At 39.7% G+C, this 15,871-nt stretch overlaps 1 protein-coding gene and 1 pseudogene across 2 annotated transcripts in view; both read right to left on the bottom strand.

Moving 5' to 3' along the window:
* The window catches only part of TPH2 (tryptophan hydroxylase 2), a gene marked incomplete at both ends in the record, with an annotated part of 90,070 nt that extends 83,612 nt beyond the window's left edge, over window positions 1-6,458 (bottom strand). Inside the window, 4 exons of the mRNA XM_082849968.1 lie at window positions 910-1,010; window positions 1,121-1,304; window positions 3,870-4,022; window positions 6,354-6,458. Coding sequence (XP_082706094.1) covers window positions 910-1,010; window positions 1,121-1,304; window positions 3,870-4,022; window positions 6,354-6,458 — 543 coding nt within the window. The remainder of the gene's footprint in view (window positions 1-909; window positions 1,011-1,120; window positions 1,305-3,869; window positions 4,023-6,353) is intronic.
* A 4,938-nt stretch (window positions 6,459-11,396) lies between these two features.
* Window positions 11,397-12,053, bottom strand: LOC309968946 (E3 ubiquitin-protein ligase RNF114-like; annotated as a pseudogene). The gene has a single exon. The product of its transcript is annotated as an E3 ubiquitin-protein ligase RNF114-like (transcript).
* Window positions 12,054-15,871: the final 3,818 nt, after the last annotated feature.

The raw sequence follows: 15,871 nt of genomic DNA, 5'->3' as shown, positions 1-15,871 counted from the left end.
TACAGTCTCACTATCAGATTTCCAGATATCCTCCATTTAAATAAAATGAATATCTGAAAACCATTACCCTCAGACCACAAAGTCTCCTATAAGCATGACCAATCTGCTTGGGTTTCACCCTTTAATATGCTCATTTTTAGAGAAGGGGCACCGGGGTGGGGGGGGGAAAGTTGCTTGTAACAAATGAGTGTATCGATTGCTTCTCCCAGACTATTAACTGTACTTCATTCCGACCATAAAGAAGCTCCAGGCCTCTTGTATTAAATAAAAACTGATGTAAAGGGGGAGAGAGGGAATAATGGGAAATGCTTACTACATATCATATTTCTTTAAAGGTGGTCATTTTTATTGGAGTAGAGGAGAGATGGCGATAAATAGATTCAGGGTAGATGGGGAAAGAGAGGCATCTTCCATTATGGTCTTATTCTATCACCCTCTGCCTTTCCACTGAGACTGAAGTCCACCACATTACTCTACCCCCTACTACCTCTAATCAAGGAAAATAGCAAGGAGAATTTTACTCTCTCACTGAGCCCCTTAATGCCTACAGTCCTTCCCAGTTTCCCAACGAGGTGATCAATTTCAGTTCACTGTTTTTCCAAGGGTCACCATCTTCAAGTATATTTCAGGCTGTCTAATTCTATTGAAATATTCTCCAAGGTTTATACCCTCCTCCTCTCTCCAACCCTTCTAAAAATAAATGCTAGGTGGAAATGCCATCCTTCTAACCTGCTTCCAGCCAACGCCTATGTACAGGGAAACTATCATTTTAAAGTCTGCTCTCAGTTATGGGGAATAAATAATAAATTGCTCTATAATACAGCATTACAGCACAGAAGATGGCACACTGCCTGGCAGACGGGCAGAGCTGGAAGAGCACATGTGGAATGGATTTTACTGCACACTTACTGGGTGATCGGCATCCAGCTCAGAACCATACATGAGAACTCTGTGAGAACATTTGTCTAACTCAGAGATCTTCCGGGGAAACCAGGGCACATCCTCTAGCTCTGCTGGAAACACAGTGCAGGTTCAAAATATTAGCTCACAGATTGTATTTTCCCCTTTGCAACATTTGTCAGATTTGCAAAATCACCCGACAAGCAAAAACTGGCCTTGCCTTCTTCCTCTGTCCAAATGTTCTCTGGCGGATTCAGCGTCACAATCGTGGTTTGAAATTTCAGTGACTGAATGAGCTCATTGAATTCCGTTTTGCCACACTCACAGTCCACAAAGATTTCAACTTCCGAACTTCTTCGCCGGGATTTCCTGGACTCAATATGAACCATGTTGACATGTTTTTCCTGTGGAAATATAAGCAACATCTCTTAATCACCTTCAGGGCACAATAAAAGGGATGCCATGGGCTGCTCTTGTCCAACTTGTAAGCAAAAAGGTACCAAGTGCCCACAAAAGAGGAAAAGACAACCTTCTCACCATTTGCTTGACGAAAACATGGAAATGTTTTCCAACCATTGTCTCTATTAATAAGAATAGTAACTATGTGTAGGATTTCCTGTCTCATTTTTAACAAGGGGAGGACATTAAGATATATAAGGGGCCCTATAAAATGTGTGATAATTATGAACTTTATCATTTCCCAGATCAATCCACATCCCACTGGTGGTATGCATGATTGTTTGGGAGGAACTTAGTTTATTGTCATATAATCCCCAGATTTATTTATTTATTTTTATATATTTTCCCAAAAAACCTAAAACTCAAACTACTGATTTTCTGGTAGTATAACATCTCTTTTTGAAATAAAGCTTAAAATCTTGGAAAAAATAATTAATAGTATGAATAGCAGGCAAATGAGGCAGAAACTGGGAAGGTGATATGAAAATGACTGAAGTTTGGGAACCACTGGCCAAGGCGTGGCCCCATTGTAGGGGAACAAAAAAAAGGAAGCAAGAAAAGTAGCTAAAAAAGGATCTCTGCAGGCAAAAAAAAGAAGAAGAAAAAGAAGAAGAATCCTTAATGGAACCACTTAGTAACTGGTCTCTTTCAGCAACCTCCAGGCTAGCTTCATCCAAGGACATGTTGCTGCAACTATCATGATGGATTTCATGGCTAAAATCTCCTTACAATAAGGTGTTCGTAGAAGGGCGGAAATTTAATACTAAAATCTCAGGTTTAAATTTTCCCAGTGATATAGTCTTCCTTTGTCCTGAGTTAACTGAAGACTAAGTTCTCCTCTCCACCCTAACCTACCCCCAAATAAGCAGATCCCTCCCCATCACTCCATGATACACTCTGATTATCAGCATAATTCCACATACAATCCTGGATGACCTCAGAATTTTCAGCACAGCAGCAGATAGGCAGTTTCCGGTACCAGACTAAGATAAAATCTGATGGCATCCTTCTCTGTATAAAGAAACTAGCCTTTTGACCAGGACACTAAATGCTCTATTTCTGTTTTTAATAACTTTTGCAATAATGCCATATTTTCTAAATCGGCAGATAATAAAGGTAAGACTAACATTAGGTTCAAAGTTCAAGAGTCTTCTCACACACTGTGTCACTTTGGGCTCTTAATGTCCTTTGGTTGAAGCCAAGTGGATATCTTTAGACAAGGAAACTGAGGTCCAGATGGGTTAAGTGATGTAACTAAGACCCCATGACTAGCTGATGGCCGAGTGAAAACTCATGGCTGCTCATTCCTTCTCCAGGGATTTTTTCCACTGCACCCAGCTGTCTAATTGAATTGCCCTGCCTTTGGGAACTGTATGGAGACAATGCTGGATGATATAATTATGCGTAAAATATTTCCCCAGATTTCCATTACCACTCTTTATGGTGCCTGATCCTTTCTTCAAGGTCAAAAGAGAACAAGGAAATATTTGCAAAAACAGGCTGCTAATTCCCCCTCTATGGTCATCAGAGAAGCATCACAATAATGCCTCGTATCTGTACCCTTTACAAAGCACTTCCACTCATATGATTTCATCACAACAACCCTGTTAGGTGGGAATTATTACTGCTATTTTACAAATGAAGCAATTGAACCTAGGAAGCAGCTAGTGATTAGCCAAGCCAGGAGAACACAGGTCTGAATCCTCTGACTGCAATTCCAACCCTCTTTCCACTGCACCAGCAGCCCAAGGCACCATGCAGAGCTAGGCTCCCTATCCTACAGCTCTAATCACAGCCCGTGCCCCCACACAAAATGCACTGGAAGAGGAGGTGCTTGCTGAAGGGTAGGGGAGCCATCAGGTGTGCCCTGGCAAAAAGGCAACAGTTCTCCTGGCCTTTTATAACCTCCCCCTCAACGGGGCTCTTTCTTGAGGTTACAAATCACCCACCTGGGCTTAGGAAAAGGCTACTACATTTCTACAAGATAAAAAGAGAGCTAGCCCTAGCTCATATATAAGGAGAATGACTCATCTTTACAAAAGACACATTAAGTTCTTGAAACAATGGGGCTTCGGGGAATATCCAGTACCTATACTAATATATCTCATTTTATGCAATAAATGTGCTCTAGGACATGTGCACGATTCAAATATGAACGAATCAAATCAGGCTGCAGGCTCTTGATGTTTAAAGATACCCTTTGACCGCTTTTGTGTTTGCATTTCCAGGTGTGAGGCTCACACTTTTTAATTACCGACTTCCTCACCTGGCAACAGTGTGCAGAATTACTAATAGGCTGACGCTGAATTAATAAAACACGGTTTCCACGAATCTGCTTATTTCTTTGTTTGACAGACCAACTTGTCTTGTAAAGCCTCATGAAGGTTGGTTTCTTTGAAATTTGCAACACATTACCCAGGAATGGTTCAGTAATATTTCGTAACAGATGACAAGTTTGTAACCCGGCACACAGACGGTTTTAAAGTTAGATAATGACATTTTACATTCACCTGAAAGAGTTTCAGTGCTTTGACCAATCCACCAACTTCATTTTTCAAGGAGAATACAACTGCCATCTTGCTGCTCTCGGTAGCAGTGTCACTTTTGCTGCTTCCCTTGTTGCCTTTTTTATCATCATTTTTGCCAGCGTTAGTTTTATTTAGCTTCAAGAATGTAGAAACACACACACACAAATATAAGTTAGGATTCCAGAGTTCTCTACAACTAGATTCTTTTTCAGACATTCCATTTATACGCTGGAAGCCCCAGCAATCACACAAGCTCGAGGAGAAGTTGCCAAGTCACTCATAACTTTCGTACAAGTCTAATTTACTCAGGGACACTATTTTCCAATGCTCAAAGATATCACCAGTGGTTGAAATTAAAGGGGAATGATACTTGCTTCACTTTAATAGCAACAAAAATCTGATCATCATAAAGTATCATGTATGAATAATTCCTGTCTTTCTTTCTAGGTTTATTTTACAGGAAGAAATCTGATCTGTTAGCCTAGCTGAATCATATAGAAGCTATATTAATTACTAAACGTAACAAAATTAAGACTAAACATATAATTTTTGTTTCGATTAAATCTTAAAAACAAAATATTCATTTTGCTCTGAAATATGTCAGGACAGGCACTAAAATTGATCACCTTACATTCTGTAATTAGATCCACACTGTCAATGTGAATCTATCTGCAGAAGTTCACCACAGAGTGTATTCAATTAAGGCCATCTGTGTCAGCAGATGATATCTGAAAAGTGGCTATTAAAATTCAGCCACAAGAAAAAAGTAAAGAAAAGAAAGAACTAGCTCATCATCAGGAGCCAAGAGTAGAACCTGAGAAACTGGAAAAGATTACCACTTTATTGGCCAGTCAAATACTATAATACATGACTAAGTAATGACTCTTAGTCTATTAGCTAAAGACAAAAATGGCAGATTCCAGAAACTCAGATCACATTGCCAGAAATACACAATTAAAAAGCTGGAAACTTTTACTTAACAGACAAATCAAATTAGAGTGTACTTTTTCGTGTTCTTTATATGCAAATGAAGAACTGGGCAAACGGAACTTTCTCCCTGGCAGAGAGTAATAGAATGCAGTCATTCCAATCTATTACTTCCTCATGAAACTGAAAAATGTACATTTGATATGGAATAGTGAATAGTGAATAGTGCTTTGCTATTTTCTTCCTCTGATTTCTCTACTGGCTTTATTTTCACACAGTCTCTACTGCCTCACTCACTAGGTTTATATGTCATAGAAATAAATATTTTATAATTTATGACTTGAGGGAGAGAAGAAGTTTATATAGGCATTGGCATTTGACAGTCTGTTTAGTCATTAAAAGCTCAAATGTTGTAGTACTCTCAACATCTGCCACAGATCTTATATATTTAAGTAGCATTTTTTATATGAAAGTATTATTATACATTAACCATAACTCTGAGTTTTCCTTGTTTTCCTTCTAGCAGTTCATTGTGGCTTCAGAATTCCTCATTGAATATCGCATTCAAATATACATGTTATTTAAATGTTAGAAAACCTATGTACGTTTTTAGACTCATTTTTGCAAATTGATTTAAACAGTTCTCCAAAACTTGCCCTGATTACTTTTCAACATTTTTAGGAGTAATAATATACCAGTACAATACAACCCTCTGGCACATATTCGGAGCTACAATACTAAAACAGATTTTTCTATGATACAGACTAAATTTCAATTGGTTGATAAACTCTGGTAGACAGTAATGAAATATCATTTAATATTTTTAATAACTAGAAATATGAATACATTTTTCTTTCACTATCTTTTTTATTAAATCCTATGACTATTACCCCATATCAGGATCTAAAATCCTGCAAAATATTACTTTTTTATTCTGTTATTATTTAAACACAGAAACTGCCTTAAACATTGAAATAAGTGGTGTATTGCTTTCATTACTCCATCAGTTAAACTGAAAAATAATGGAGTAATAAGGAACACAGGAAAACTTTTGAGAGGAATCTGATCTTTCTCTTATTCCAACAACCAGCACCTACAGACAAAAACAGAAAATATTACTTTGTGTTTAAAGACCAGGTTTTGTAGATGGAAGGGGGTACAGAAGACACAATAATCTTGCAGGAACCACAGAAATCTATTTAATTTATTCTCCCTGTTCCAACACATAATAAATGGCCTTTCAAAATTCTGCACACTTTTTTTGGTTTTGATATAAGACATTGGTTTATACAACCTCTCATTCATAATGTTCGGGAACTTCTTTACTTTCAACTTATAAACTTTGAGGAAAGGAAGTTTAGCACATAGCGATCAGGACACCCACTTTACTTTATGGAGAGAGAAGGAAGAGTGGAGGCAGGTTAGACAGATGATAGAGGAAAGAATTGAGGTGTTTACAGAAGGTGTCCAAATGGCAAGGATAACTATTGCTACCCTAGAAAACACTCCTCTAGAGAGTGCCAGCTACTCAGTACTCACTGTTATGCTGCCAAGCAGCTGATGCTCTTCGGGCACTGCTGAATCCAGAGAAAGCCCTCTCCTTGCCCAGTATTTACTAGAAAACATCATCATTGCCGGCTGCATGGATTCCGATGTAATTTTCTCTCTCTGCAGCAGGGGGGGACTAGAGAGGCAGTAGCAGCGCTGGTGGAGATTGAGAGAAGAGGCGTGCGAGCAGTGGACCTCTCAGGGCGCTGCCCAGAACCCTGGTGCTGAAGAAAAAGCAATGTGAATCTTCCCCTCCCCAGGCTCCTTTATATGAGTGACTGGGGACTGATGGAAGGCTGATTAGAAAGAAACTCATTTCTGGCTGCCGATGGCCACAGTCAGATTACAGACCTGAAGCCTGGGGTTATCTGTGTTTGTGGTGCTATTTGTTTCATAGGTCGAGTAGCAGTTTGGGCATGGGTGGTGGAGAACAATATCTAACGGTGTTATTTGTAAAAGAAAACATCTATCCCCTGACATTAGCTCTCATCTCTCAAATCTGCTACTGGCAAGTTAACCTCAGCCTTTAGGTAACTATGAATTCAAAGTTTTCCAAGGAAAATAATTCAAGAAAGATCAGCAAATGCAGAATCCCTAAGCCATTGTACTTTATGTTAATAAGCTTTTTCTGATCTGATGTGTTATGACTGTGTGCGTGCACTTGTGTGTGTGATGGTGTTCATAAAATACACTGCTTTCCAATCATGTGATGCCACTATGCAATGATGTTCAGGCAACTGTATTGTAAAGGAAATGTGAGGCTGTGATTTAGCCACATATAGATATAGTTGAGACACTAACCCTAGAATCATCCTCAGTGGGAAGGAAAAGGAAATGAAATGCCCATATAGTCATTCCTTTGATGACTTGAAACTAGAACAAGTCCAACAATTTGAAATGCACATATCAGTTGATGTACTTACTATTCAAACTTTAGTAAGCCATAAAATAACCATGGAAAATATTGCCAGCCTCCTGAAGGATGGAAGACTCTTGACCAAATGGACTTGTTTGACTGTAAAACTAAACAAAACCTAGGACTGGCACTACTCATCTACATAGAAAACAGGATGAAAATTTTTCAAAACAGGAATGGCTGAGCAAAAATTAACTGGATTTTAATTGTTTCCGGAGTCTGGAGGGGACGTAATTATTACTTGATCTAATTTTTGAAATATTAAATATTTGGCTTGAATTTCCTCTAAAAATCAGCTCTGATAACCTAATAGGAAAGTGAAGTTTAAATACTTTGGTTGGGACTTCCCTGGTGGTCCAGTGGTAAAGAATCCACCTTACAATGAAGGGGATGCGGGTTTGATCCCTGGTCAGGGAACTAAAATCCCACATGCCGCAGGGCAACTAAGCCCGCGTGCCACAACTACTGAGCCCACGTGCTCTGGAACCCGCACACCACAACTAGAGAAGAGGCACGCCACAACTAGAGAGAAGCCCGCACACCACAACAAAGAGCTCATGCCGCAACGAAACATCCCACACGCCTCAATGAAGATCCCACGTGCTGCAACTAAGAAAACCCGATGCAGCCAAAAATAAATAAAATAAATAAATAAACATTAAATAAATACACTGATTGAAGTAATAATAATAATAGTTAATATTACTGAGTGCTTAGTATTTGCCAATTCCTATTCTAAACACTTTTTTAGATAAAAATGTGATTCATCATCACAACCACACTTACAATGCAGTAACTACTGTTTCCGTTTTATATAAGGAGAAACTGGGGCACAAAGAATTTAGGTAACTTGCCAAAGGTTTACACAATTAAAAAGTGGCTGAGGCAGGATTTAAGTTCAGGCAGTCTGGCTCCAAAATCCACGCTCTCAACTATTACATTACACAGCCCCTTGAGTATTGCAAACAAGGTAACTCAAGAAAGTAGGTAACTTTCAAGAAAGTACTTTCAAGAAAGTAGGTAACAAGGTCCCTCAAGGTAGGCTCAAGAAACCATACATGGATTACTTCAGCTAGAACAGGATTTGGGAAGCTGTGTAATTTTGGGAAGCTGTAAAGATTTGCTAAGTACTCACTCTGTTAGCTACTGAAACTGAGTCCTGGGGATGCAAAGATAAATGAGATACAGTATCTACCCTCAAGCAATCACAGACTAGCTGAAAGAAATATACGTGCAAATAAATAAGTGAAATAAAATACATTGAATTCTCTGCAGAAGACATTAGAAGCACATAGGACAGACTGCTCAATGTTATTGATATTTCTAATAAGATGAGTTTCCAGAAAGTGATATTTGTTATGTTCTGGCTTTTAAAAGGAAAAATTTTATAAATAAATTTCATAATTTATCCAAAAAAAGAAATAATATTCAGTGAGTCACCAACTACTTGTTGATTTTTATTTTGACATTCCTTTTTCTAGTCATAACTGCCACCACTCTAGTTGAAGCCTTTATCAATTTTCTTCCCTCTAACAGACTGTCCTGCCTAGACTACATCTTACCAAGGCATCATTTTCATTAGGCTATAGTCCCAATACAAAAATAATAAATGCTTCCTTTGTAGATATAAATTTTTTATCCTGGCATTCAAATTTCCAAATAATCAGTCCTTCCATCTGTCTTTCAAGTTTAATATTTGTCTTCCAAAAACTTATCTTCCCTTAGTGTTCCTTTTTCTACCTCTCTGACAATTTTTTTTCTTATTTTCTTTTTTTGTTTTTCTTTTCCTTTTAAATTGCTTCTTAAATTTGGTGTTGCTCAGGGTTTTATTCTTGACTCTCTTCTCAAACAATATATTGTGAGTGAAGCTATATCACATAGATTCAGTTATTTGACAATACCTGAATCGCTATAACCAGCTTAGGTCTCATCAAGTTTTAAACCCATACACTCAAATGCTTATTGGACAGCTTCACTTGGCCATTCACATGCAATACGTGTAAGATCTAACTTCGAAGAGTTTTTTTTTCTTAAATTGCTATTATTTATGTGTGGTCTGGTTCAATGAATGACACAATAATTTAACCAGTCCCCCAAGTCAGAAACTTGGGAGTTATTCTGGCACCTTTTTATCTGCTCCCACATCCAAGTAGACATGTTGTCCTATGGATTTTACACCTTAACATCTCTTTTTCTTCTCACTGCATGCTTAACGCTATTGCCTTCATCCAGGTCATAATCTCCTGGCTATATTTCAACTCCTAAGTGGTTTAGGCCTTCAGTCTTAAAGTCCTCCTCTGAGCTGCTATTTTCTAAAATACCAGTATGGTTATGCTATTGCTTTGCACAAAGCCCTTCCCATTGATCTCTTTCCCCTACAGGATAAGGTGATAAAGTGAAAAGCCCACTGAATGCCATTCACGGTTTATCAGGATTTGGATCCCACTTTCCTCTTCAGTCTATCTTTCACTGGCACCGTTGCCCCAAACCTACACTCCATCATTGTTGAGCAACAACAGTTCTCTATATATTTTCTTATATTAATTCTCTCTACCTGGAATCACCTCCTTACTATCTCCCATTCCATTCCAGTTAAAATACAAACTTATTTTTAAATATTCAGCTCAGGCAACACCTCCTAGAAGCCTCTTTCAACTCCCCTAAGGTATTGGGTTGGCCGAAAGTTTCATTCGGTTTTTTTCTATACGATGGCTGTAGTAGCACTTAGGTGTCTTTAACTTCATTCAAAACAATTTTGTTAGATTGTATGTGACAGCTGTCATATCAGCATGTATTTTAAAAAAGACATCAAAATTGGTGAATTTTTGTGTAGCCATTTTAATATTAAAGATGGAAGAAGAAAAGCAACGTATTTGGCATATTATGCTTTATTATTTCAAGAAAGGTAAAAACACAACCAAAATGCAAAAAAAGATTTGTGCAGTGTATGGAGAAGGTTCTGTGACTTGACTGAATGTGTCAAAAGTGCTTTGCAAAGTTTTGTGCTGGAGATTTCTCACTGGACGATGCTCCACGGTCAGGTAGACCAGCTGAAGTTGATAGTGATCAAATTGAGACATTAACTGAGAACAATCAACATTATACCACGCAGGAGACAGCCTGCAAAATACTCAAAATATCCAAATCAAGCATTGAAAATCATTTGCACCAGCTTGGGTATTTTAATCGCTTTGATGTTTGGGTTCCACATAAGTTAAGCAAAAAAAAAAACCCTCCTTGACCATATTTCCGCATGTGATTCTCTACTTAAATGTAATGAGGGCTTCCCTGGTGGCGCAGCTGTTAAGAATCAACCTGCCAATGCAGGGGACAGGGGTTCAAGCCCTGGTCCGGGAAGAGCCCACAGGCCGCAGAGCAACTAAGCCCGTGCACCACAGCTACTGAGCTTGCGCTCTAGAGCCCGCGAGCCACAACTACTGAGCCTGCGTCCCACAACTACTGAAGCTCACGTGCCTAGAGCCTGTGCTCCAAAACAAGAGAAGCCACTGCAATGAGAAGCCCGCACACCACAACGAAGAGTAGCCCCCGCTCGCTGCAACTAGAGAAAGCCTGCACACAGCAACAAAGACCCAATGCAGCCAAAAATCAATAAAATAAATAAATTTTAAAAGACCGAAACGAATAAATGTAATGAAAACATTCTGTTATTAAAACAAATTGTGATGGGTGATGAAAAGTGGGTACTGTACAATAATATGGAATGGAAGAGATCATGGGGCAAGCAAAATGAACCACCAGCACACACACCAAAGGCCGGTCTTCATACAAAGAAGGTGATGTTGTGTATATGGTGGGATTGGAAGGGAGTCCTGTATTATGAGCTCCTTCCGGAGAACCAAACCATTAATTTCAACAAGTACTGCTCCCAGTTAGACCAACTGAAAGCAGTACTCGACGAAAAGCATCCAGAATTAGTCAACAGAAAACACATAATCTTCTGTCAGGATAACACAAGACCGCATGTTTCTTTGATGACCAGGCAAAACTGTTACAGCTTGGCTGGGAAGTTCTGATTCATCCGCCATATTCACCAGACATTGCACCTTCGGATTTCCATTTATTTCGGTCTTTAGAAAATTCTCTTAATGGAAAAAATTTCAATTTCCTGGAAGATTAAATGGCACCTGGAAAAGTTCTTTGCTCAAAAAGATAAAAAGTTTTGGGAAAACGGAATTATGAAGTTGCCTGAAAAAAACGGCAGAAGGTAGTGGAACAAAAGGGTCTCCCCAGGGCATCAAGGCACATATTGGACAAACCGCAGATTTGGTGTCTGTGCTATGGGATAACTTGCAGTGTTCCACAAGTCCTTTTTGATCAGAATTCTTCTCGGGGCAGTAAGGACAAGGAGAGTATAACGGTTTGGGACATTCCTTGGCTGAAGCGATGCATCCTTGGCGGTGGTCTTCACACATTCCATGACATAATTCTGGTATTTGGAACATGTAGCCACGTGCACCCAGATCTTGGATCTTAGAGCAGTCATGGCAAGAAGTCTCTGTGCTTGTGCTGTCAATCTATCGCTGGAGCTCCAGGGCTCTGAAGCCAGGTGCTACAGTGCTGTGACACACTCCGGACTTCTTTGGTTTCAGACATTCCTGCAGGCATGCAGAGCAAAGGACGTGTCCATGCAGCACCTGAACTGTATTCTAGACACATGGGACACTGGAAGCGGCCCAGGGGCTTGGCCTCTGCCACGGGCCCAGACCTGGCCAGCAACACACTACCCTATCTCGGTCCTGCGGCTGCGCCACCATTTTGCCACCCGGGGGTGCAGGGCAAAGGCAGGAGGTGGGGGGTGGGCGAAGCGGGAGGGAGCGGGGCGAGGACCTATTACTTCTGAAATAGGTGAATTCCCATATAAGAAACAGACTAAATTATCAAGCTTTCATGTTGTAAATAGTAGTATTTCCACTATTTCTGAAGAAGGAATATGTTTTGGGAAAAAAACAGGAGTTTTAGGGACAGTGAATTTGAGTTGACTGCAGTACTATCAAGTGACTTTAAACAGCATGCAATTATAAATGTGAGACTGGAATTTGGGAAATAGATTAGAGCTGGGAACAGTAATTTGAGAGTAATTCAGTGATGTTTGCTGATGCAGGACATGAACTCTCCAAATAAAATAATATATATAGAGAAAAACCCTCTCTAGAGAGATTGGAAGCCTTTTGCACTATTGAGGGAAACATAAAATGGTACAGCCACTGCGGAAAACAGTAAAGCGCCTCCTCAAAAAAGTAAAAGCATGGGGCTTCCCTGGTGGCGCAGTGGTTAAGAATCCACCTGCCAATGCAGGGGACACGGGTTCGTAGCCCTGGTCCAGGAAGATCCCACATGCTGCAGAGCAACTAAGTCCGTGCGCTACAACTACTGAGCCTGCACTCTAGAGCCCCGCCAGCCACAACTACTGAAGCCTGTGCTCTGCAACAAGAGAAGCCACCACAATGAGAAGCCCTTGCAAGACAACGAAGAGTAGCCCCCCAGTTCGCCACAACTAGAGAAAGCCTGCGCACAGCAACGAAGACCCAATGCAGCCTATAAATAATCTACTAAAAAAAAAAGTAAAAGCAGAATTACCATACGATTTAGCAATCCCACTTCTGAAAGAATTGAAAGCAAGGACTCAAAGAGATATTTCTGCACCCATGTTAATAGCATTGTTATTGACAAGAGCTAAAAGGCTGAAGCAACACAAGTATCTATCAATGAATGAAGGGATAAACAAAACATGGTATATACATACAATGGAATGTTATTCGGCCATAAAGAGGAAGGAAATTCTGACAAATGTTGTAACATGGATGAACCTTGAGGACATTATGCTAAGTGAAATAAGTCAGTCACAAAAAGACAAATACTGTATGATTCCATTTATATGAAATATCTAGAGTAGTTGAACTCACAAGCAAAATGGAGCTTGCCAGGGGCTGGGGGGGAGCGGAAAATGGGGTACAGAGTTTGTTTTGCAAGATAAAAAGTTCTGGAGGTTGGTTGCACAACAATGTGAATGTACTTAACACCACTGAACCATGCACTTAAAATTGGTTAAGAAGGTAAATTTTATGTTATGTGCATTTTACCACAATCTAAAATTTTTTTAATAATAAATATATAAATAGAGAACCCAGGAACTAAACCACGAAAGATGCTCACAATTAAAGGTAGAATGAAAAAGAGAAGTCATCAAAGTAAAAAGATGATTAAAGGAGGTGATACATAGAAAGGAGATAAGATAAAACTTGTGGTCAACGGTTTCAACTAGAACAGAGAAGAGGAAAAGAATGAGAACTACAGAAAGACCATTAGATTTGGTGATGAAACTGTCACTGGTGACCTTAAAGAGTGCAGTTTTAACAAGAGAGAGGAAATAAAACCCAAATTACAGGAGTTAAAGGGTGTGGGTGCCGAAGTGTAGGCAATAGGTCTAGATCATTCGTATGAGATTTTAAAGGACTCTTTCTAACTTAGATTTCACTATTTTTGCTTCCTCCAGAAATCCTACTAAAGCAACAGTAAAAGACTTCCTTTCCTTTTTAAGGCACAGAAGAGTAGCATAAATTGGAGAAACAACAGCAAAAAAAAACTGAGAGCTTAAAAGGAGATGAACAAATGATCAAAGACTCTGCAGACATGAGAAAGCTGAACCCGAAGCTATCAATGAAGAAGACTGAGAAGCCACTCAGTTAACACTGTCGAATCCCCTGAAGGATCAAATACCTCTAGAAGTGGAGGTAAATGGAGGAGACCGAAAAAGAATGGCTCAAAGACTGTTTAAGAAGCTGTGAAAAAATGTCAAGACTTAACAACAGTTAGACTAATCAAAACAGTGTGGTACTACAAGACAATCAACATACAGGTAAATGGAATAGAATTTAGAGTTCGGAAATAAACTCTTACGTTTATGGTCAATTGATTTTCAACAAAAGTGCTAAGGCAATTCAATAGCGAAAGAATAACTTTGGATATCCCCATGAAAAACAATGAAGTCAGACTCCTACTGAAGCAGAGCAGGACCCTACGGTCCTTGCCCCCCACATCCTCAACCTGCCTTTTGTCTGTGGAAAAACTTTAGCCAAAGTATAAGTTTAATCAGAGAAGTGAGAAAATGCAGAAACAAAGGAAAACAGTCAAAGGAGATCAAACAATAATAGTTCAGTCATTAAGCACAGTCAAGGACGTTTAGTTCCTCCTCAAGGGCTGTAGATAATATTCTGAGCCATATCCTGTGAGCTGTCTTAAAGATACTGAAACCTCCAGCAGTTGGAAGAAGTTAACTACATGATGACCAAGCTGCAGCCATGACGTAAGCTGCCACAATTCCGAGAACTGGCCTCAAGGAAATGGGAACCAACCAACCCTGGAACTGAAGATTAACTGTACCTAGAACAATCAAGATGATGCTGGTCAGACCACCAATGACCAATTTCAAGATGACTGTCTGAGCCGACTGTGCTGTTTCTGCATGGAGCCCCTCCCTCCACCTATAACAGCTCTTCCCCACTGACTGTCAGTAGGGGAGAGTTGGCCTTTGGACAGACGTCCATCCTACACCCCATCCCCACCCCCCAGTTGCCGGCATCCAAAATAAAGCAGTTTGCTTTCCCCTGACCTTGCCTCTTTATTTTTATTTTTTAATTTTTTTACTTTTTGTTTTAAACACCTTTATTGGAGTATAATTGCTTCACAATGGCGTGTTAGTTTCTGCTGTATAACAAAGTGAATCAGCTATACATATACATACATCCCCATATCCCCTCCCTCTTGCGTCTCCCTCCCACCCTCCCTATCCCACCCCTCTAGGTGGTCACAAAGCACAGAGCTCATCTCCCTGTGCTATGCGGCTGCTTCCCACTAGCTATTTTACATTTGGTAGTGTATATATGTCCATGCCACTCTCTCACTTCGTCCCAGCTTACCCTTCCCCCTCCCCATGTCCTCAAGTCCATTCTCTTGTCTGCATCTTTATTCCTGGCCTGCCCCTAGGTTCTTCAGAACCATGTTTTTTGTTTTTAGATTCCATATATATGTGTCAGCATACAGTATTTGTTTTTCTCTTTCTGACTTACTGCACTCTGTATGACAGACTCTAGGTCCATACACCTCACTACAAATAACTCAATTTCGTTTCTTTTTAAGGCTGAGTAATATTCCATTGTATATATGTGCCACATCTTCTTTATCCATTCATCTGTCAGTGGACACTTAGCTTGCTTCCATGTCCTGGCTATTGTAAATAGTGCTGCAATGAACATTGTAGTACATGACTCTTTTTGAATTATGGTTTTCTCAGGGTATATGCCCAGTACTGGGATTGTTGGGTCGTATGGTAGTTCTATTTTTAGTTTTTTAAGGAACCTCCATACTGTTCTTCACAGTGGCTGTATCAATTTACATTCCCACCAACAGTGCAAGAGGGTTCCCTTTTCTCCACACCCTCTCCAGCATTTATTGTTTCTAGATTTTTTGATGACAGCCATTCTGACTGGTGTGAGGTGATACCCCATTGTAGCTTTGATTTGCATTTCTCTGATTAGAGATGTTGAGCATCCTTTCATGTGTTTGTTGGCAATCT

Source organism: Leucopleurus acutus, assembly GCF_964270905.1.
Source record: "Leucopleurus acutus genome assembly, chromosome: 11".
Taxonomy (NCBI): domain Eukaryota; kingdom Metazoa; phylum Chordata; class Mammalia; order Artiodactyla; family Delphinidae; genus Leucopleurus; species Leucopleurus acutus.
This window is presented reverse-complemented; position numbering and strand designations above follow the sequence as displayed.